The 22,601-nt window shown below is 40.6% G+C and overlaps 1 protein-coding gene across 1 annotated transcript; it reads left to right on the top strand.

Annotated features, from left to right (window-relative positions):
- The first annotated feature begins 4,762 nt into the window (after positions 1–4,762).
- Positions 4,763–22,601, top strand: ntrk1 (neurotrophic tyrosine kinase, receptor, type 1). The gene is made up of 16 exons (XM_062465426.1): positions 4,763–5,183; positions 7,948–8,022; positions 8,687–8,758; positions 11,234–11,302; positions 11,599–11,753; positions 11,969–12,111; positions 12,248–12,386; positions 13,991–14,326; positions 14,710–14,768; positions 14,915–15,017; positions 16,303–16,467; positions 16,688–16,818; positions 17,200–17,372; positions 18,752–18,992; positions 19,168–19,326; positions 20,299–22,601. The coding sequence occupies exons 1-16, from the start codon at positions 4,975–4,977 to the stop codon at positions 20,482–20,484; spliced, it is 2,415 nt and encodes an 804-aa protein (XP_062321410.1). The 5' UTR covers positions 4,763–4,974; the 3' UTR covers positions 20,485–22,601.

Below are 22,601 nucleotides of genomic sequence, written 5' to 3'. Positions count from 1 at the left end.
ATTGATTTAAGGGGGCAGGAAAGGAGGGATTGGGGTGGATTTTGGCCAGTGATAGCAATGTCCATGGTTTTGTTCCTCTAGTCCTCAGATCTGTAGATAAAAATATCTAAATAATGTTGGTCACAATATATTTTTGTGGTGAATTTCCACTTCCATAAACTAGTTTACTTTGATCCTATCTGGTAATAGGAATGGTATTTTTTTGTATATGATGGTAACAGGGATGTCGCGATTCTGCCTCAGATATCTGCAGGTAAAAGAACAACATGTTACGTGAACTGAAACTCCAGTTATGCATGCATCCATAAATCAATTGACCTAGTATGAGATTGATACTGTATGGTCATACAATATCTAAAATATGAAAGACTTATGTCCTCGAATAACCAACTTGTACACACATGATAGACATAATAAGATACATTTTACAGAAGGAAAGGCTTTCTTTGATAAGGGGGTTACAGTAGTGCAATAGACCACACACACATTTGTCTTGCACTCTGAAACAAGTGAAAAAGATTGTAGACATTTACTAAAATTCATGTTTAGGGTAAGACGGAGAGTACTAGAGAAATTGAAAGTGGAAATGCAGTTAATGAAGTAGGCTACTGTATGAAAGGCATTTCTCTCAACCTCCTGCAACTGCAACTCCTCCAGCCTACACCACCTGTGTCTGACTATTTGCTTTGCTTCTCTATAATTAGCTTATGTTCTCTACATTGTGGCACTCTAAAGTAATTGCTCTCCCTACTGCCAATCAAAACCCCCATCCCTCAACTTCTGGTTGGTAGTTTCAAGCCCTTGGTTTTCAAAAAGGAACATACGTAAAGCTATTGAGCAACTGTTTGTTGTTGACATTTTGACTTTAAGACTAATTGTGAATCAACTGGAATGGACATACCCATTATGCTAGATGTTGTTGTCCCTGAGAGCCTTAAGGTTGACGTTATATACAGATGTCCGAGAGAGCTGTATCATGGTATCGTACGCTGTTGTATCACAAAACTGGTTGTGTGGGGAAAAAATCAGTCCTTGCAGTGAAATACACCGATCAGCCATGACATTATGACCCCCTGCCTATTATTGTGTAAGTCTCCCTTTTGTCGCCAAAACAGTCCTGACCCATCGAGGCATGGAGTCCTCTAGATCTCTGAAGGTGTGCTTTGGTACCTGGCACCAAGAGGTTAGTATCAGATCCTGTAAGTCCTGTAAGTTGTGAGGTGGGGCCTCCATGGATTTGACTTGTTCGTCCAGCACATCCCACAGATGCTCGATTGGATTGAGATCTGGGGAATTTTGAGGCTAATTCCGAGTTATCACTGATCATGAGATGGTTGGCTGAGGCAGTGGAGCACCCATCAAGTCACATAATATCACCACCAACTGGACATCACGAAAGAAAAGGGAAGGAGAAAATATTCATCGAAACCTGCCTATGCCTTATGTTGCACACTTCTGTACACAAGTACCGTTCCTGGGAGACAATCGTACGTGAACAATTTAATGTACAACTTCTACGGGGAGCTGTAGCAACTCAGCCTGTATGGACACGGGCGCTGTATGCATTAACCACTCTCAGTGTAAAAGCCTTTCCTTGTACCTGGTCCAAAAGAGCTTTTACTAGCTCTGTCTTTACTCTACTCCACATGCTCGACCGGCCTCACTCCTGATGCAGGGAATTAATATGAGGAGTATTGTTTTAATGTCAGACAGACAAGAAGCCTCTCTTAGACTAACGGTACTATCGTCTCTCTCTATCTCTTTTGCTTCAATGTCGTTTTAATGGGATCAGCTTACTTTAATATTCAGGAGAAATGAAGAGATTTTGAAGAATAAAGATGGTATAGTCTTAATGAACATCCATTTCCATCTGTCATCGCTTTCAATTGTATTCATGGTAATGGTGATTTCTTTGATTTTGTCTATTCATTTGAAATGCAAGCCACTTAAAATATATCAGATTAAACCAGATGATTCAGTCAATCAGCTAATGCCTACAATATAAATAATCAAGGTGGTGAACAAATTCTGAATACATAGAAAAGGGCAGTACCTGAGCCAAGATGCACATCTGATGTTGTCAAGGGGTCCACTCTATTTTATATCCTTACATAATTAAACAGAGAGAGAAAGAAAGATGGTCTAATAATACGGTGGGTGGACAGGTGATTGCTGGTGTGGCCCTGTGGCCTAGCTTCATATGCCACAGAGACCAGCCATTTTCTAAATGAATGATCTTTCAACCAATGTGGTTATATCTGACCTGATGGTAGAAAGATTGATTCCTGAGAGTGAAAGCAATAATAATTGACCCTTTATTTCACTGTCAATCATGATGATGCACTGCCATAGTAATTTAATGTCAACAGTTTGGAAATATAGGTTGTATTAATAGCCTAGATGTTTTAGTCCTAGTGTTGTGTGGCCTAACTCATATCATATTTCACGAAAGATGTGTGACTTGTACGATAAGTTGCTTATTTCAGAATAAGTGGTGGACTTGTTGATGGAAGGTAGGAATGGGACACAAACTGCTTATTTACAAGTACTATGACCAAACTGCTCTTTTTCTTAAATGGTGTTTTGGAACTGAAAACTTTTCTGAAATCTAACAGGTCATTTGGTGACAATGGTTCTGAAAAGGGTTGATGATGTGTGGGGGTGGTAAGTGCATTGTACTTCATTTGATTACTCATTGTCTAAATTGGTTGCTTTGGTCAGGGTATCCTGCTCAGTCACTGATTATTGGAGACTTCCTAACTCTAATTACATCATTATAGATGTGGAACAAAAAACCCAAACACATTTTAATAAAAAATGCCTTTCTTTTTTCTTGTTCTTTTTCAATAGCCAGAACAAGTGACTATGAGTTCCACGACCTCAAAGAATGCATATGTATTCAGAACAGTTGGCCAGTGCAGATACTACATATGCTTGCATATTGCGACACAATTGTGTGGTTGAACATTAACAAATTCACTAGATTACATTCACAATTTACCCCCAAACATCATACACTTTGATTCATAAATAATGTAAATTCAGCAGACACATATCCACACTGATGTGTGGATTTTAACCTTTCTTCTTTTGATTTACAGTCAGATGCTCTACCACTGAGTGACTCCTATACCCTTCTTATAAAATCATTTCTTGGTTGAACAGGTAAGAACATGCCACATAGCAAATGCCTCCCATAATGCTTCACATCAAGCTAATTGCCCTCTCTTCTTCTAGAACACTTTTGCCATGAATAGGATCCCTGTGTCTTCACTCTAGTTGCTGAGCTCAGTTGAAGTAAGAGAGTGAAGAAGTACTGAGCCATCGCTATAGCCCTGATTACTTCAGCAAAAATGGCAATTCAGCGTATGGGTCGTAATTGTGGTCAGGACCCTACGACCTTACTCGTGTGAAGCGACGGAGAGTGATAGGGGTGGGGCCAAATATTTGTCCCTAGGGTAAAAATGTGCTCCACTCATATAGGCGGCAAAAGATGGATGGCAATAGGTCTCAGCAGTTAGCTAATGCTAGCATTTATATCTATATTAGCAGTTGGAGGCCGTTTCTTTCAAAAGATTAGACATTCTTGATATATATATCTTTTTGGTACTTTTGATTCCATGAATTCCATCCATACATCCATCATCTTCCGCTTGTCCGGGGGTCGGGTCGCGGGGGCAGCAACCTAAGCAGGGAGGCCCAGACTTTCCTCTCCCCGGCCACTTCCACCAGCTCTTCCTGGGGGACCCCGAGGCGTTCCCAGGCCAGCCGAGAGACATAGTCCCTCCAGCGTGTCCTGGGTCTTATCCGGGGCCTCTTCCCAGAGGTCCCGGGGCCTCTCGGGGCCTTATATCCATGAATTCCATCATGGATATAATATTACTGTATAGACTGATATGATTCAGAGCGTATGAAGTCCTTATATTTACTGCTGCAACTAAATGACCTGTTGGAACATTCTTTTAAACTTTTGAATAGACTTTGATTGAGTATATGATTGGGTCTCTTTTTTATGTCTTAATTCATGTTTTACTATATTGTCCTGTCATACTATGTGTCACCACCAGGAGAAGTGCAATGACAATAAAGGCATTCATTCATAATGTAATAATTTTTTTTAATGGTAATGTCAGAGACTTATGCTTAACATAAAATAAATGGAGGTATATAGAAGCTGGTAAAAATTTCTAGTATTTGGGTTATCAGGTCACTGAGTTTAATGGTAAGAACAACATATGGATGTAAGAAGCGGACATCATAAGCACTTGCTTTCTCTTTTCTCCTCATAGGTATTTACTTATTTAAGGTCAAGGAAAAACCCATTAATACCCTATCTTTACCTTCATAGTCTGAACTCATTTCAACCTTGACTGCTTTGGAAATGTTTCTGAAAGCAAAAACCTTCACTACTATTCCATTAGATTGAAATATCCTTCATAGATATGGCTATTCAAACTGTTCTCCAAGAGTCCTAACATCTTGACTTGTCCCACAATCCTAATCATTGCTGGGACAGGAGACATCTTACTCTTGTCCAGATGATACCTCATCCTGTCCTATATCTCTCTTCCCTCCTCCCATCATCATCCACCCTTTCCTTCCTTCCAGCCTTTCCCTTAGGTGTCTGATAACTGTGGCTCTCAAACACAGTCAACTAATGGCCTTGCCTTGCCCCTCCCTCTGTGAGAGAGTGAGAGAACGAGAAAGACATAGGGAGGGAGGGCGGCTGCAGCCCTCCAATGTCCCCAGGGCCCCTTGCCTGCCTGCCTGCATCTCACTCCTTCTGCTCATTGCTGCTTGTGGCTCAATACCAAAACCTCCTGGCTGGAATCACAACCCTGCCAGACAGCCAAGGGAAGAGCTACTGTGTGTGGAAGCTACCATCCTGTCACTTGTATCCTATCCATACAACCACTTCTACTTGACAACAACACTACTCCTTTCATTAAGAAGACCACGTTTTCCATCACGGTTATGGCATTGAGCACCTCTCCATGGACATTCCCACTGGCCTTGGCACTGCCCCTGGCCCTCACTGCACTCTGCTGGGCACCAACACCTGTCCTGGGTGGGTGCCCATCAGCCTGCCGGTGTTCCTTTGCCATGCTGCAGTGCTTGGAGCCTGATGGCATTGCCAGCATCCCTGCACTGGCACCACAGGAGAGCGAAAACGTCACAGAGATGTAAGTGTGCTTTGTTGGTTGGTTGTACTGGTTGGTTTGTCTATTGATAAGTTCTGTCATGCCTCTTGCGAATGTGTTGATTTCTAACATGTCTTTTCTTTGATATTGTTGTACTCTTAATCTGTTAGTCCTTGTATTTGTCTTTTCCGAGTATTTTACACTGGAAACGTTGATTTAGACCATTTTGTTGCTTTGATGGTAAGTCAGGTTGCAACTGTATTGGTTTGTACTTGGTGTAATGGTGTAATGCTGTAATGCTTGGCACAGAACAACAAGTGTTCGGAAGTTTCACAGCAACAAACAAGTGGTTGTTATGACATAGAAAGATACAACCTCATGGCACATCTGTGGCATATTTCCATCAATTTGGTGTTTTTAATAGATTACAATTATTACCTAAAGACAATATTGATGTGGGTACATCAATATTGTATAGCATGGTGGGTTGGTTTTGAAAATTGTGACTAATAGTTTGACAACAACATGGGTAAATGCAAACTTCAGTTAATTTGTAGGATGTCTTGCACTTATATTCCAGTAATGGAACTTGGGGAAACCTGAGAGAGAGTTATGTGTATTAGAGAGTGAGGTTTACTTTATGTTTGTTTACTGGTTCATGAAGTACTTTTATAACTAGAAGACAGGCTGTTTTGTGAAGAAACAATCTAATTTTTGAAATCTAAGGTAGATACAGACTAGATGTGGGTGGAAAGGAATTTCCCAATTATATCCCAAAAAGAGTAATCAGTCCAAGAATTTTTGGTTGTTGAGGTTGTCGTGGTCTTGTGTCAGTTGAATTAGTACAACCTGGTTTGATACACTGTAAGGAGACACTGTGCATGAGAGCAGGACTGATGGTAGTGATAGTACTGATGGTCAAAATGTGCATTATAGAGTACATGTGTAAGCTATTCTTATTTTCATCTCAGAGAACAGAACAACTTCTGTTGATTCACAGTGATTCACAGAATCCTGCTACACTCTTAACAACATAGTACTGGTAAATGAAAAATATGTCAAGATTGAATTATGGCATAATTTCTCTGTACTGCCATGCTGTTCTGTCTTTATTGTCCTTTTTAGAAATGGGCAATTAACACTTGTTAAAAAGGAACCACATCTGTGAACAGCTATACAGAAGTCAATTTTGGTCACCTCTGCGTCTGTCAAGCAGTCTTTCTCTCTCTCTCTCTCTCTCTCTCTCTCTCTCTCTCTCTCTCTCTCTCTCTCTCTCTCTCTCTCTCTCTCTCTCTCTCTCTCTCTCTCTCTCTCTCTCTCTCTCATTTTTGCCAGTTGTTTTTGTCGTTTTCTCTACAGCTTTCTCTTACTTTCTCTCAATCTCCTTCCCTCACTCACTTTCTCTTTCTCTGTGTTTCTTGCCTTCTCTCTCCTCACTCTTTTAACACCTTCTCTGTACCTGTTTCTAAACATGAAACCCCAGACTTCAGAAGCTCTTCTACATCCACTATGAGTCACTCAATCAATAAGCAAGAAGGCTCTGTTGGCATGTGTTTACCTCTCCATGTAGTGTGCCAGTAAATGACAACACTTTACTGTGGGTGCAAAAGAACACTAGCTGATATGAGAAACAAACAAGCAGCCATTAACTGAGGAACGGGCCAGAAATTCATCATGTGCTAAGTTATAAATGCAATTGTAAGAATTGCCAAGCGAATGCCCCCCACAGGAGAACAATGGATGATATATTACCCACTTGGCTCAATCCAATAAGGGGGGGTGATGGGTGATTCTGGTTCCACCTGCTCTCTAATCACATTACTGCTGCATGGGTCAATCGTACATGCATAAATATCTGTTTGTGTGCCACACTGTAATATAAACACAGAATGTACAGACTAACTAAGAGAGACCATGTTTTCTTACCTCAAAGAACAAAGGCTTGGTTGAGGGAAGGTTCTCTATTTATTTCATTTTCATATTCACCTGAAAAGGATGAAAATTGAGCACAAGATAGTGTCTTACTAAGTGCAGGCAATATGTTCAGTTGTACATTTGGCCTTAATGTGGCCTTAATGTAGCCTTAAAAATATATATATTTACAGTAACAGACAATGGGGAAACTTTCCATGAACTGGATTTTTTTCTCATTGCTCCATCTTCGTCCATGTCTTTGTCCCCCTCCTACTCCTTCACTCTCTCCTTACCCTGGCCCTGTTAAAAAGAGAGAAACTGTTCACACAAATGCAGCCATAAAAATCCTTGATACGTTTGTTCAACTTGGAGTGAATGTTGAATTGAGTTGCATAAAATGTCTAGATGAACCCAGTAGACATCTGAAAAAATGATCTAAGACTTCTAAAGCATTGACTATTATTACTTACTATAATTCGCTCTGGATAAGAGCGTCTGCTAAATGACTAAATGTAAATGTATTGACATTCTCAAAACAAGATTGAGTTTGGATATTTCTTTTGTTGCTTTTTATAATTGGTCTTCCCTGGTCTATCAACTGTGCGACCTGTCCAGAATAAATCATGTGAATTATCCTATTAAAAAATTAAATAAACATTTAGAACGATTGTGTACAAAATGTTACTTAGCGTTTGGTTTACTGTAAGTCCAGTTTCAGAATACTACATGTTAATCGAAAGCTGTTATTGATTGGTTTAATCAGATTATTCTTTATCCAGAGTTTCATTTGGCATTAGTCAGATTAAATGAATTACTTCTAAACTCAAGTCTATGGCAACAATTGAATAGTTCTGTTTGTTTTATGAAATCATATTTTTGTTTCCTCCCCCAGTTACATTGAAAACCAGGTTACCCTGGAGAACATTACAAGACACGACCTTGACAACTACAGGGAGCTGAAGAACCTGTGAGTAACTTGGCCTTGGAGGCCGCATATAGACTTTTCTGCTTGTCTGAGTTACTTCTTCAGTTCAAACCCCAATAACTCACTGTTCTGACATTTTTAATGATCCAAAATTGCACTCCATACTGATGTGGCATTCATGTATCAGTTGTATCAAGCCTTCTTTAATAGCAAGTTGTGAATAGTCAGTGAATCAGTCAGTGAAATCAATCACTTACTATAAAGTGTAACTCACCTAACAAGTGTTTTTTTCGTATGTAGATTTTCTTTAGATAGACATAGTTTAGCTTGGTTTAGGTGAATATGAGAAAGAAAATGTGAAAAAGGGAGTTATTACAATTGTAATATCATTGGCTAATCTAGTCAGTGATTGTAACAGTCCTTTATTCTAAAGTGACAGCCATCAATGCAGTCTTAAACTTACAACACAAAAGTGAATTCCCTTTATAGCTCTTTTATTAAGGGCTAAACATCTTGTGTTGAGTGTAAGTCAATATCCCAAGGAGGATTTTTAATTTAAATATTATTTGACTAATCTTTGTGGACCTGTTCAATATCTTCTGTTCAGAATTGATTATGATTACCTAGCTTTTCATGTTTATCGTGTGTGTGTGTGTGTTGTGTGCGTGTTGTGTATTGTGTGTGTGTTTTTGCATACCTTTCCTAGCACCATCACGTTCTGCAAACTGCAGCATATATCTGCTAATGCCTTCCAGAACAACCTCAAGCTCCAGTATGTGTAAGTGTCCTTGTTTTTACTTAAGGATTGTCTTTCCTCTTTATGTCTCCAAACATTTGTGGGTCAGTCATGCTGTGGGCAAATGCCCACATTTGTTGATGCCAGAGGTCAGAGGACAATGGCCAAACTGGTTTGAGCTGATAGAAAGGCAGCAGTAACTCAAATAACCACTCATTACAACCAAGGTAAGCAGAAGAGCATCTCTGAATGCACAACACGTCAAACCTTGAAGCAGATGGGTTACAGTAGCAGAAGACCACAACGGGTGCCACTCTTGTCAGCTAACAATAGAAAATTGAGGCTACAATTCACATGGGCCCACCAAAATTGGACAATAGAAAAATGAACAATAGAAAAAGATTTCAGCCGCAACATTCAGATGGTAGGGTCAGAATTTGGCGTAAACAACATGAAAGCATGGATCCATCCTGCCTGGTATCAACGGTTCAGGCTGGTGGTGGTGTAATGGTGTGGGGGATATTTTATGGACACACTTTGGGCCCCTTTGTACCAGCTGAGCATCGTTTAAAAGCCACAACCTACCTGGGTATTGTTGCTGATCATGTCCATCCTTTCATGACCACAGTGTACCCATCTTCAGATGGCTACTTCCAGCAGGATAATGTGCCATTTCACAAAGATCAAATCATGTCAAACTGGTTTCTTCAACATGACAATGACAGACAAAATCAGCGGACGGTTTCCAGCACCTTGATGACTCTATGCCAACATTTTGTGCCAGTTCTGAAGGCAAAAGGGTGTTCAACCCAATACTAGAAGGCGTACCTAATAATGTGGCCCTTAAGTGTCAACAGTTCCACTCTTTTTTGAAAATCCCCTGTGGACCATCTGTAGATGCTCAAACCATCAAAAAAAGAGTTAAAGTGTCAGTTGAAAGTAATTTACAATTTGTTGATGGTTTATTGAGTATATATCTACAGATTCACTTAGCAAATAGTGTTACCATATAGACACATAAATTTCATGTGTTTCTATATTTTAACAATATTTTAAAGCCTAATGTAAGCATTGGTGGAAGGCACTATGACATTGGTTACTATAGTCATCGCAAAGTTACTTAAATCTAAGTAGTGCCTCTTTCAATTCTTGTGTGGCATTTGCTGTAGACACGGCAGTTATCCTATCCATCTGTAGTTGACCCTTATCGCGACCATCTTGTCCTCATTGTTTTACAGAGTGTGTGCGACATGTCCAATGTTGTTTACTAGAAAGGCCGCCCGTTTTGGTGTGGAGGAGGGGGTCTGAGACTGGGTTGGGGAGAAATCGGAGAAGACATCCAACAGTCACCTTTTACTCGCTCACTTTGGCGGATTATTGACAACTGATGCATAATAAATCCACTCCACTAAGGGTCCATTATCACTTAATCAATATTTTACTGGAGGGGCTGTAGAGTGTAACAGATGTGTCTTATAGATTTGGGGACTTCACCCAAAGAGCACATGAACATGTGGTGATTGTTACTTTGATACTGTAAGTTGTAGATGGGGTGTGTGTGTGATGGCGCGGTGGGGGAGACACACCACATCCATCTTTTTTTCCTCAATGTCTGTCACTTGTTTGCCGATAACCGCTGTTCATCTTGGATGTATGCAGAACTTATGCGAAGGCAGAGTGAAGCAACTGCTATTCCCGGCTATGCTCCTCCCCTGTGGGCTGTGGAAGAATCGAGCTTGTAATAGATAGGCCCCAATGGCTAACCCATCTGACATGAACTTTTGGGAGATGGGAAAACAAATAATTTAACCCCTGCTGGCCCCCTTTGCCCCTGCCAAAGTGAATATGTATCGTTTTGCATTAGAGCCCTCCCTGGTGTGGTCTGCTATCATCTTCTGAGGGGGTTTGATTTACCTGCTTGGTCATCTGAGGATCAGTTCAGAGCAGTCGTTCAACAGCAACTTGAGGAGAACTTCAATCCTAGTAGTTAATATATGTCTAATAATAGTACCTTAATTACATTACCTGCAGTATATATTTTGTGTCATGCTGTATCAACTGTATTTGAACACATTCAGATCCAAAAAGTGTATGTCAAGGCTAATTCATCAAGCTTATTGTTTGGTTCTCAGACTGTGACCAAACATTGTTTTCCTTCAGACAAGTGTTTATGACTTCAGACTAATCATCTAATGCACTGAACATTGAGAGAACATGAGAGGCCTGCCAATGGTGTGATAAGAAACACTTGCAAATGTAATTGATCAGTTTCCATTTGGAGTCATTAATGTTTTCAGGCAAAGAATAATTCAAAGCAGGTATGCATTGTACTAAAGTTATTAAGTCACTGTGGGACAGCAGTTTCTTTTCGACAGTTAGAAAAAACTGTAATGTCAGGTTAAACATGTATTGTGTACTGTATGGGCATGTAACAGTAGAATTCAGATGATTTATGCTGTTGTATGAAGTGTCCACACGAAACCCATTAAACTCAGTCCTATTTTATTCATTCTGTAGGAACCTGGCATCCAACTCTCTGGAGCATATCAGTTGGAAGGTCTTCCATTTTCTACCCCTGCTAAACTTGTGAGTAAAACACTGTACACAACTATTTGTGGATTTGTATTCAGTAGACCCAGGGCTAAAACATGTAAAAAATAGTGTCCCTTTCATTGTTTGTCAAACCATGAATCGTCTAATTGACCCCAGTCACTTTATATTAATATTATTACATGTTCTTAAGCTCATTACAGGAGGTGTATGGCCCCTTGTGTCAGTGTTATATTAGCAATGCCCGAATAGCAGTCGAAACACTCCTTTAAAGGAAGGAATGGGTTTTAAAATGTAATGTATTTTATGACAAATAATTGTTTTCTTTTCAGGATTTTGAGGGACAACCCGCTTGTGTGTTCATGTGATATTCATTGGCTCCAGCAATGGCAGCAAAATGAACGTGGCGACTTGGACAATCAACTACTGCATTGCTCCTCTGATGGCCACAGCCTATCATTAAATTCCTTGGTGATGGAAAACTGCAGTATGTAACATTTACATAATTGTGACCCTATGGGAATCTAAGAACGTTTCTACATCTGGTTATATCTGGTAGAGAATAATATGTTTATTGAGGACTTCAATGCAAACATGGCAAACATCTTATAGTCACTGACTGTACATGGGAGTGCAAAGTTGTGTTCCTTTATAAACGTGTAGTGGAAGCTAATGAGATCACTTCGCTCAACTTTCTTGCAGGTGTTCCTGAGGTGACCATCCTGCAATCCAATAATAAAATCCAGGAAGGTGGCAACCTCACCTTTGAGTGTCACGTGACAGGAGTTCCCATTCCCACAGTGAGATGGCGCACACACCAACTGCACTCCCACTACGACGTACAGGTAGTGGAACTTTATCCTTGTTAGACATACACGCCATCATCTTTATTAAATGAAATGATACTGACACACTAGTATCTGAGATGTATTGTAAACCTTTACTTGAATAGACTGCTGTGGTGTTTCCCCTCATCTTCAGGAACGGATCTGGGGCGCCACCCTGGAGCTCATCCTACATCTAACAAATATGTCCTCCAAAGACAACCTCCACAACTTGACCTGCGAGGCTGAGAACCAGGCTGGACCTGACGATGACATGGTTATGCTGGACATTGAATGTAAGTGCCAAACAAAATGTTCAACCAAGCTCTTGAAAGCTTACACACTCCTTTAAAGTTCTCGGCATTAATGTAAGAAATGTAAGAAAGAAATGTTAGCACATAGGGTTCTGAGTAATGATATATGACTTGAAATAGAGCACCCCCCTCCCCCGTCACTTTTCCTTACAACTTTGTGTCAGCTCTCACTCATTCTGCAAAGATGCAGTAAGGTCAAAGAAATACAGCATGAAAACAGTCCAAGAGCTTCTCGTCGTCAAATGCATGCTAATTATATCATGTAGCAACTATACACTGGAGAATTCAGATGTTGTTTACTCTTCAGCCATGCATTAGTGCTGTCTGAAAGTTCAATTTGAAATCTTAAAGTTCATTTTGAACACCATCAAAGAATGACAAGACCCACTGGGCCCAATGGAGAGAGCGTGTGATGCATTAGCAGTACATTACTGAAAATATTGTTCAAACTGTATCATTTATCATCGCCTCAGTGACACTCATGGAAAAAAGCTTGAAAAGAGTGGAGTCAACTGGAGCCAAAAATGCACGAGCATCAAGGGACAAATGATGAGCGTTAGAAAAATGTCAGCTGATAACCATTGTGCGATCTGATTTGAGCTTTTGGCTAATGGATTTTTCCCTCCAACTCCGGAAAAAGGCTTGGTTGGCGGTGATTGGCAGTCAGTAAGTGCGTTAGCATGGCTAATCTATCAACATCAGCTCCCCTGGTGGACGGACACTCGTTAACCACCGGTCCTTTAATTACCCTTAATTACCTCCCCCGATCGGAGGGATGTTTACAGGGCTCGGTCGCTCCGTGGAGCGTGTCTTTGTACCACGGATTCATTTGATTCGTGTAGCCATTTCCCTTGGAACATAATAAAACAAAGTAGTGCTGTTGTTGGGTTTGAAATACCAAAGTTTCGCTTCTCAGAAATCATATATATGTGAATTAAATAAACGTAATGTATAAGCAGAGCAAGGACAGACTGACATTTAACCTCACAACAGGGTTTATTTTTCTTTAATGCTTAAATTGGTCCATTTGAGACAATAAGTACAACCATGTGGATTGCAAATTTTTGCTTGTGATATTGAGCACACACAATGTAGTAGACCAACGGCACACATGTCTTAGTATCTTGCTTCGCTCTGCACTTTCTCAGACAGGGACATGGGTTAAGAGCAGTGGAATGAACGATGAAAAAAGTGGGGACTTTGTCCATCAGCTCCATCTTCGATCTAGCAGACCATTTCCTCTAGCTTCTCGTGTATTCCAGGTAGCCTTTGTGGTTAGGGGCCCTTTAGGAGTCCCAGATTCATTATTCATGGCAGGTCAACAGGTTCACTACAGAAAGACAACATAGACTCATAACTCATAATGAGGAACCTACTGTAAAAGGCTCTTTAAATGACACTGCTGACATGCTGTTTTTTTGCTATTTTACGTTACCTTTTTACATTTTAGCAGTTGATTATGATTTCAACATAGAGTAACTAAAATGTTTGTCATGCTCTTTAAACTTCTACAGTCAAATCAAGAGTTTTCTCATTTTATTAATCCATGTTGAGTGAATTTCCACTATTTTCCTATCCCTCCACAGTTCCAGTCAAGATTATTTTCCTAAGAGACGCTGAGCCACAGCACCACTGGTGTTTCCCCTTTGCAGTGGACGGCAATCCGGAGCCCACCATCCGCTGGCTGTATAATGGCTCTACCCTCAATGAGACCCGTTACACCTACACACAGCTCATTCCCGACTCAGACGACGGCTCGGTCAAACATGGATGTCTGTTTCTCAACAAGCCCACCCACCTGAACAATGGCCACTATACCCTCATAGTGGAGAACAAACTGGGGAGTGACCGAGAGACAGCCACGGGCAAGTTCATGGACAACCCCTTTGACCTGTTTGATTCCCCTGAGGGAATGTTTCCGGGTGAGCATGTGGCAATTAGGATTTTGTTTTCCATTCCATTGGAAATTCAGATTATTGGAAATTCAAATCTTAAAATGTATGCTTGGAATAACTCCATGTTTTCTCTCTCAATGCCAGTCCTAAATGACGATGATCCAAGTAAGTGTTTTGAATGATTCCTGGGATTTGTATTACTCAGTAGATGGATGGATGGACTCACTGGAGAATTCCACTTCACTGTGAAGTCAAAAATGCTGTCATTCTCACCAGTATCAGTAGTCTATGTACATTACAGATTACATTTCAATATTGGTCAAATTGCAACAAATACTGTATATAGAAGAAAAACTATTCTATTACTAACCAAAAACTATACATTAATTTTGTGTGTATGATTCATCCAGTTCCCACCAAGAAATCTCATGAGGATGTCACTGAAAACTTGGAGAGTCGAGTGTTTGGGGTAAGTGAATATTCCATTCATCTAAAATGGTAATAATATTTCAACGCATGGTACGCTTATCCACACAATGTTAATGGTAATGCAGTTAACCGTTTTGCTACGTACTATTCCTCTGATTGATACTCAACTCCTGTCTTTGAATACAGGTGTCTGTGGCAGTGGGGCTAGCAGTGTTTGTTTGCACTTTCCTTCTGATCATGGTCCTGGTCATCAACAAGTGTGGCCAACATTCCAAGTTTGGCATTCATCGTAAGTTACACTAAATGTCCAAAAGTCATGATACACAATATGAATTCAGAATATGAAGTACACAACAACAATCAAGCTTACCTGCAATTTTCCCCAGAAAGACTTGTGCATTCTTACACTTTTGTAATAAGATGCCGCTAACACTTAATACTATTGAATTACATGGCAATTTCTACTGTATGTAGGCATAACGTTTCACCAAAAGTATTGCTGTGTAGTTACATGGTAGTTAATCTAGTTAATCGAAAACAAAGTGTCCAAGGGCCATATATATCTCCTTTCAAACATTACACCACTTGCCTGAATCCAAATTGAATATTCTGTAGTCTAACATGGTTCTAAATGAAGATTTTATAATTGATAGAATTTTGTATGTCTATATAGTCCAAGCATAATGAATCTAAAAAGACTCTGCAAAAGAACATCCACACTGGAAGGAGTTATACCCCCTATTTCTTTCCCTCCCTATCATCACTGAAATGGCCAACAGTTCCGCAGCAGGAATTGAGTTGCTTTTGGAAAGTAGTGCACAGGAGGCTCTCTAATCTAAGGTTTCCTCTGAGCTGTAACTTTGCACACTGTCAGCCCCGATCCACGGTTGGCTAGAGTGCCTTAATTACAGCATGCAAAGTGAACGGCGTCAGAAACCCTCCTGTAGCCACCGCGGTGTGGGCCATTAAAGAAGACTGATGGAGGCCGGCTGGGTGCAATATATAGGTCCTCTTGGACCCCCCGCACCTCCACCTCCCCCACCCCCCATCCACATAACGCCAACTGCCCTATAAAGTGCCTAAGTGGACATGATTGCCTAAGTGCCCCCCTCCCTTACATGTTGGTTCGTTTTCGCTCTCCCCTGCTCCCATCCTCCATTTTCTATCAGGATGACTCTGGGGGGGTTCTGTGGTTTTCCTCCTTGAGTGGGTTTTACGGTTTTAGGCACACTTGTTTGGCTTTTAATAGGCTAGCGCACCCAGAGCTGCTTACTGTTCAGACTCACTGTCCAAGGGATTTTTGATTATTTTCTTCGTTTTTGTGTTTTTTCAATATTGTACTGATTGCTGTATTGTTGATGGCTGTGATTAGTATTACTTGTTGCGAGTAGCCATAGGTTTTGAGAAAAACAGCAACATCTATTTTAAGAACTGATAATTATATGACTAAATGTGCTTTTGATGAATTGTAAATGCCTGGATTGGAGTAGAAAGATTTGAAGCATTACATTAAAAAAAAACATGTATCTCCCCCTGTCTCCTTTTCTTTCTCTGTCTTTCTGTACCTCTGCCAGGCTCCTCTGTTCTGGGCACGGAGGATGACATGGCTGTCTCCCTTAGATTCATGAACTTTGGGGCCAGCCCCCCCTCCTCAGAGGAGGGCATTTTGGACACAGGCATGTCCAGCTTTGTGGAGAATCCACAGTATTTCTGTGGAATCATCAAAGACAAAGATATGTGTAAGTGGAAAAAAGTGTTTTTAAACCTATTTACAACTTTTATCCAAAGCTAATGGTGCATATGGAATGTATGACAGAAGATCAATGATCTGAAGATCATTGTTGTAATCAGTTTGGCAAGTTTGCATGGTTGGACATATATTGGGGTTGCATATAACTGCCCATGATAATGAGCTTTCTGTTTGTCTTTGTCTGACAGCCTTTCTGTCTTTGTGTGCAGGTGTACAGCATATAAAAAGACAAGACATTGTGCTGAAGTGGGAATTGGGTGAAGGTGCATTTGGCAAGGTCTACCTTGCAGAGTGTGCCAACCTCAGCCCTGACAGTGACAAGATGCTGGTGGCCATCAAGGTAGGAGAATGGGTTCCACAGTGTCTTGTACTTTACTGGCATTATTTAAGTTATTTCATATTAATTAAATAGACAAATCAATCTTTGTAGTGCTGCTATGAGATGTATTACAGCATTAACAAAGGAGTCAGGTGGCTGAGTGGTTAGGGAATCGGGCTAGTAATCAGAAGGTTGCCCGTTCGATTCCCGGCCATGAAAAAAAATGACGTTGCGTCCTTGGGCAAGGCATTTCACCCTACTTGACTCGGGGGAATGTCCCTGTACTTACTGTAAGTCGCTCTGGATAAGAGCGTCTGCTAAATGTAATGCATTGAGTCTTTTTGTATATTTGAACGGAAATCAAGAAACAGAATTCATTGACTTCATTTCTTTGCGATGCAGACTCTCAAAGATGCAAACGAATCAACGCGGCAAGACTTCCAGAGAGAAGCCGAGCTCCTCACAGTTCTTCAGCACCAACACATTGTCCGATTCTATGGTGTTTGCACCGACGGAGAGCCACTGGCCATGGTGTTCGAATACATGAGGCATGGAGACCTCAACCGCTTTCTCCGGTACGTACTGTGTCGTGTGAAATTTACAGCACTGTTCACAGCACCTAAGTTATGAACATGTGAGCTTGTTGAGTAATAGACAGTTGACAATCAGTATAGTATGTCCTTATTGTAAATAGTTTGCTGATCTAGTCTAGGGTGAGCCTTTTCAACTAGCTAAAGGAATTCATCAGATTAAAAATGATTGCTGCAACCTTGATCAATCTTCTTTAAACACCACTGTTCCGATCCTTCTTCAACAAAGCCCCTTAATTGACTTCAAGGAAGCTAAAGCCACTTGAGCGAATGTTGGTGGATTGCATGGGTCCACGGTGCCATGCAAAGGTTAGCATTCTTAGCAACTGCAAAGAAAATCAGAATAGTATTATCTTTTGGTTATGTGATTCGAGACACAGTTTGTGCATCAGTAAGGGACACCAACAAAAACTGTTCCGTCTACAACCTTGAAACAAACAGGTTTTGTTTGGAGGGAACTGAATGGATGCTATACTGTAAACCATGTTGTTCGACACCACTTATTTTGCACCTGGGAAATAGTCTGGGTGTCCATGAGGCCAGACTGACAATGAGACTTGATGAGGAAACACACAAATACTCCCCTTTCTTTCTCTCTATCCAACACACACACACACACACACACACAATACTTGAAATATATGTTCAAGGATGGGATGGATGAAAATCACATTTCCACCGGACAGACTAGACGTGTGTGTCTAGGCCCTACATCCCAGCTGCTTTTCGACTCTACCACCTGCCTGTTAAACTAATAGTGATTGTATAGACTTCCTTTGCAAAATGGAAAGAGAGCATGTGACAAAGTGGAGAGGTTGACTATTAGGATAGATGGAGACATGTCAATGGTGATTTTTTCATTTGGTGATTGGATTCAAATACGAGTGGGTGTAAGCTGGAGACGTGAGAACAACTGTGGAGCAAGGCATGGTCGTCATACGTCTCCAAATTACATTATGGGGAAATTAATACAAGGCTTATTACAAGCCTTATGGTCCATATTAGCTTCGTCGTTAAATTGTTTTATTATGGCATGGCCTCATGCTGACCATGTATTACACTTTACAGATCTCATATACGTCCAAAGGCTTCAATTTGTAGATTGCATGGTTCAGTCATGCCCATTTCACTGATACATCATCGGGTCAAGCAGAGGTTGTACACTGAAGGGCCAATACTAGGTCAACACTGAATGTTAAACCATGCCTCACCACATCTGTCCACATAATAAGCTTGGTTTCTTCTGACAGAAGTCTCATACCGCTTGTTTATAGCATACAGCTGCATGTCTTGTCATATCCCAAATGCCAGTATGATAACCTTGACCTCCTCCCTGTCCCTACCCCACCCCCCACCCCTAACAGAGCCCATGGTCCTGATGCCTGTATCCTGGAGGAAGTGAAGATAGCACCTCTGGGCCAGCTCACCATTCCTCAGATGCTTCAGATCGCTGCCCAGATTGCCTCAGGAATGGTTTATCTGGCTTCCCTTCACTTCGTACACCGAGACTTGGCCACACGCAACTGTCTGGTGGGGGAGGGTCTGGTGGTCAAGATCGGAGACTTTGGGATGTCCCGGGACATCTACAGCACAGACTACTACCGGGTATGATGGTTGAAATGGATGAATTTTTGGGGAAACTTGACCTTGACCCCTTGACCTGACTTGAGTAGGGTTCATTTTATGGGGTTTAAGCCTAATTCAGTTCTGCTAGTTATGAGACTAGAGAGATCACAATTGGTGTGTGTTGTGTTATGGTATTCATTATTTGATTGGACAGGTGGGTGGACGTACCATGCTTCCCATTCGCTGGATGCCTCCTGAGAGCATCATGTACAGGAAGTTTACCACTGAAAGTGATATCTGGAGCTTTGGCGTGGTTCTTTGGGAAATCTTCACCTTTGGTAAACAGCCTTGGTACCAGCTCTCCAACAGTGAGGTAGGCAAGTCAGCATACAGCTGTGGCAAAATAATGACACATTTACAGGGCATGTTGTTTACAAGAGGTTTTGCATATCATAAAGATATGACAGAATGAGATGGAAAAAGATAATGACTGTACAACATCACTGTATTAAGCTCAATGCACAGCATTTTCCAGACAAAATCAAGTACATGATGAAATGCATTACTTTGCTGTTTGCATAGCAAGGTCTGAGCACCAGAGTTTCCAGCATTTTATTCACAGCCAATCAATAAGTTCATAGCAATTAAGGGCAGTCCAGTCCAGTTTCTTGAGGTTGTGCACCAAGAAGTGGGACTCCGTTGTGACCGCAACTGTACCATTACAACTCAGCACCCTCTCTCCTTTCAAACAGAGGGTGGATCACTTTTCCCATCCACTCAATTGTAATCTCATTGGGCCTCATTTTCGACCAGGGCCAATGACGTTTAATCTTGTTAACCAAATCCAATGATTGACATGTGTAATTATAACTGTTGTTAGCTAAGGCAGCGATAAATCATCCCCCAACTCCACAAGTTAGATGAAGAAGATTAAGCCATTTTAAAAGACAGAATCAATCTTGGTTGATGGAATCTGATTGAAAGCCCATTCTTCGATGATGTAGGTCGGTGCTGACAGGTCTATTATGTTCATTGGATTAGTTCAGTAGTAAATGCATACAATTCTCCAGCTCTTTAAAGAAAGAGCCAATAATCCAAGTAGACAAAACTAGATTTACCAGTCATTGACAGTGAATAATTAATTTACTAATTGGTTTTCTATTCATAGCACCATTAAGTAGTTTCTATGTCTTTCTTTTTGCAAAACTTTATCAAAGCAAAAAAATCTGACTATCAATATGTCTCTCCTTGGAGGGTTGTTTAGAGAAACATCCCCGGAAATAAACTGTGTAAACACTATAAAACATGACACTATCTGAACCTAAATCTATTGCACCCCCAATAGGCCATTGAGTGCATTACACAAGGTCGGGAGCTGGAGAGACCGCGGACCTGTCCTAAGGAGGTGCACTTGCTGATGCAGGGCTGCTGGCAGAGGGAGCCCCAGCAAAGACTGATCATCAAGGACATCCACAGTCGCCTCATGGCCCTGGTCAAGACCCCCCCAGTCTATCTTGACATCCTAGGTTAGAAAGTGTAAAGGTACTTGAAAGAGGGGGCCTGGGGAAAAGAAATGGAGCAGGGACCAGGGGAAGGGTGACCGTGAAAAGGGTGGTATGGTAGAATGTTCGTTGTTGATGTTAATGGAATTGATCCAGAAAGATAAGTCTAAACTTCTCATCCCACCAAGGGTGAAAATGTCCACATTCCAATGTCAGGTATTGGTCATTTTCTGGAATCTTGTAAACAGTTGGAGAGAGTGAAGAGATATTGAAGGTGGTGGTGGAAAGGGGGGGATTCTTCTTCTTCTGTTGAAGCCTGAAACACTGGCGTCAACTATGCTGCTTCAACTGTCTTTAACCTGATTGGTCCAGGCTCAACCTCATCTCCTCTGAGTGAGGAGGAGACTGAGCACCTAATAACTGTCAAATGTTTACTGTTTGATTGTTCTTTAATTGACTTGGATGTCAGGCTGATGAGGACTGTGCATGGCTGACATGTTGACTAAACTTAGAAGGAGTCACTGTCGCCTAAGAAAATGAACAAAACATTTTTTGACATGGATTTTCAAGGATTGTGCTTCTCTGCTCATCTTTCCAGGGCATTCTTTTCAGAAGTGAATGGATTCTTGGCTGTTAAATACCCTGTTAAGTCATTTGTGTGATTGCATAAGGAGTCAGTTATTTTTGGTAGTTTGATACATATGTACTAACAAACAACAATCATCAAAAAGTGTAAAATAATAATTCAATTGTTATTTGAAGAATTGTCACTTCTAAGTTATGTAGCAGTTAACTGAATCAACAGATGTTGAGATGACCTAATCTAAACTATCTATCTATATATATGCCATCAGTGAAACAACTGAACTTTGTTTTATTGTCCTCAGCCCAGCAGATAACCAAACCTAAGCAGTCAGCATGTGTCCCTTTGGCCCCCTCCCGAAACAAGGAGAGTTGAAGCTGTCTATCCACTGCAAATTAGCATTAAAAGTCCATACCCATACAGCCCTCTGAATTGGTCAGAAGGTTTACTATGTAATTTAAAAAAATCAATTTAGCAACGACTTTACAAGGCCTTAAAAAAAGAACATGAAGCCTTAATTATATTTAACATCGAGGCAACCTCTTTCCACCTAAAAATTATGAAAATGCTTTGGGGGCACAATTTTAAAAGAAGCATCGTGCAAAGCAGTTTGAAAAGAATTGATCCATTTTGAAATACTGGAACTAAGTAGTTTCAAAGTGGTGGCTATTTGAAGGGCAATTAAACAAAATACTGTAATTTTTAAAATAAATTCACTGAACTTCTCAAAATGGGAAAAGTTCCCAATTAATTATATTTATAGACTCTGTACAAAGCACTGGAGTTGTAAATCCCAACCTTCATGACATGTATTGTTATTTATTTTATCAACATGTTGACTGTTTTCTTCTATTATTTTACTGTTGAAAGAAATATTTTGTAAAAGAAAGGGTTAACTTGTGTCACTGTACTCTTCATGTTTTCTGACATGTTAACTATATGTACATGGTTATGTATGTACAGTATGTGAGTACTACTTACTGTAAATATGTTGCTCTTAAAGGGTAGTTGGGTGTTTTAAAAAGTGATTCACAAAGAGAATGATTTAGCGACTGAGACATACAGTATGGTATTTAAACATACTGGCTTAGCCACAGCTACTGCTTTCATGGAAATCTCTTAGCAGTCACCATGCTAACCTTCGGTAACCTTTGACATCAAAATCGTGTGCAAAAATCCAGTATTGGAAAGATAGTGACAGATTCGGTGAGATAGTTTCAAATGTAACAGATGGATGAAAGGGATTGAAACTGCAGGGGGAGAGTGACAGATGGAGGTGAAATAGAAAGAGGGGTACAACCATACGACTCAAAACAAATGTATGTGCAAAACAGCAAGCTGCCTGGACCATGTTTTTCAATTCAACCTTTCACCTACAAACGAGAAATGAAAGTATGTGTGATAGAAACAAAGTAGAGTGATACCTTGGAATGTAAATATGTAAATACTGTGTCACTGTTACAGAAAAAGTAATCTTTAAATCTTGTTACCTAAGCACTTTTATTATCTACTCAATTAAAGCCACCATTGGTTTAATATATCAGTCTCTTCCCTTTAATTGAT

This window comes from Osmerus eperlanus, chromosome 7, assembly GCF_963692335.1.
Source record: "Osmerus eperlanus chromosome 7, fOsmEpe2.1, whole genome shotgun sequence".
Classification (NCBI taxonomy): Eukaryota; Metazoa; Chordata; class Actinopteri; order Osmeriformes; family Osmeridae; genus Osmerus; species Osmerus eperlanus.
This window is presented reverse-complemented; position numbering and strand designations above follow the sequence as displayed.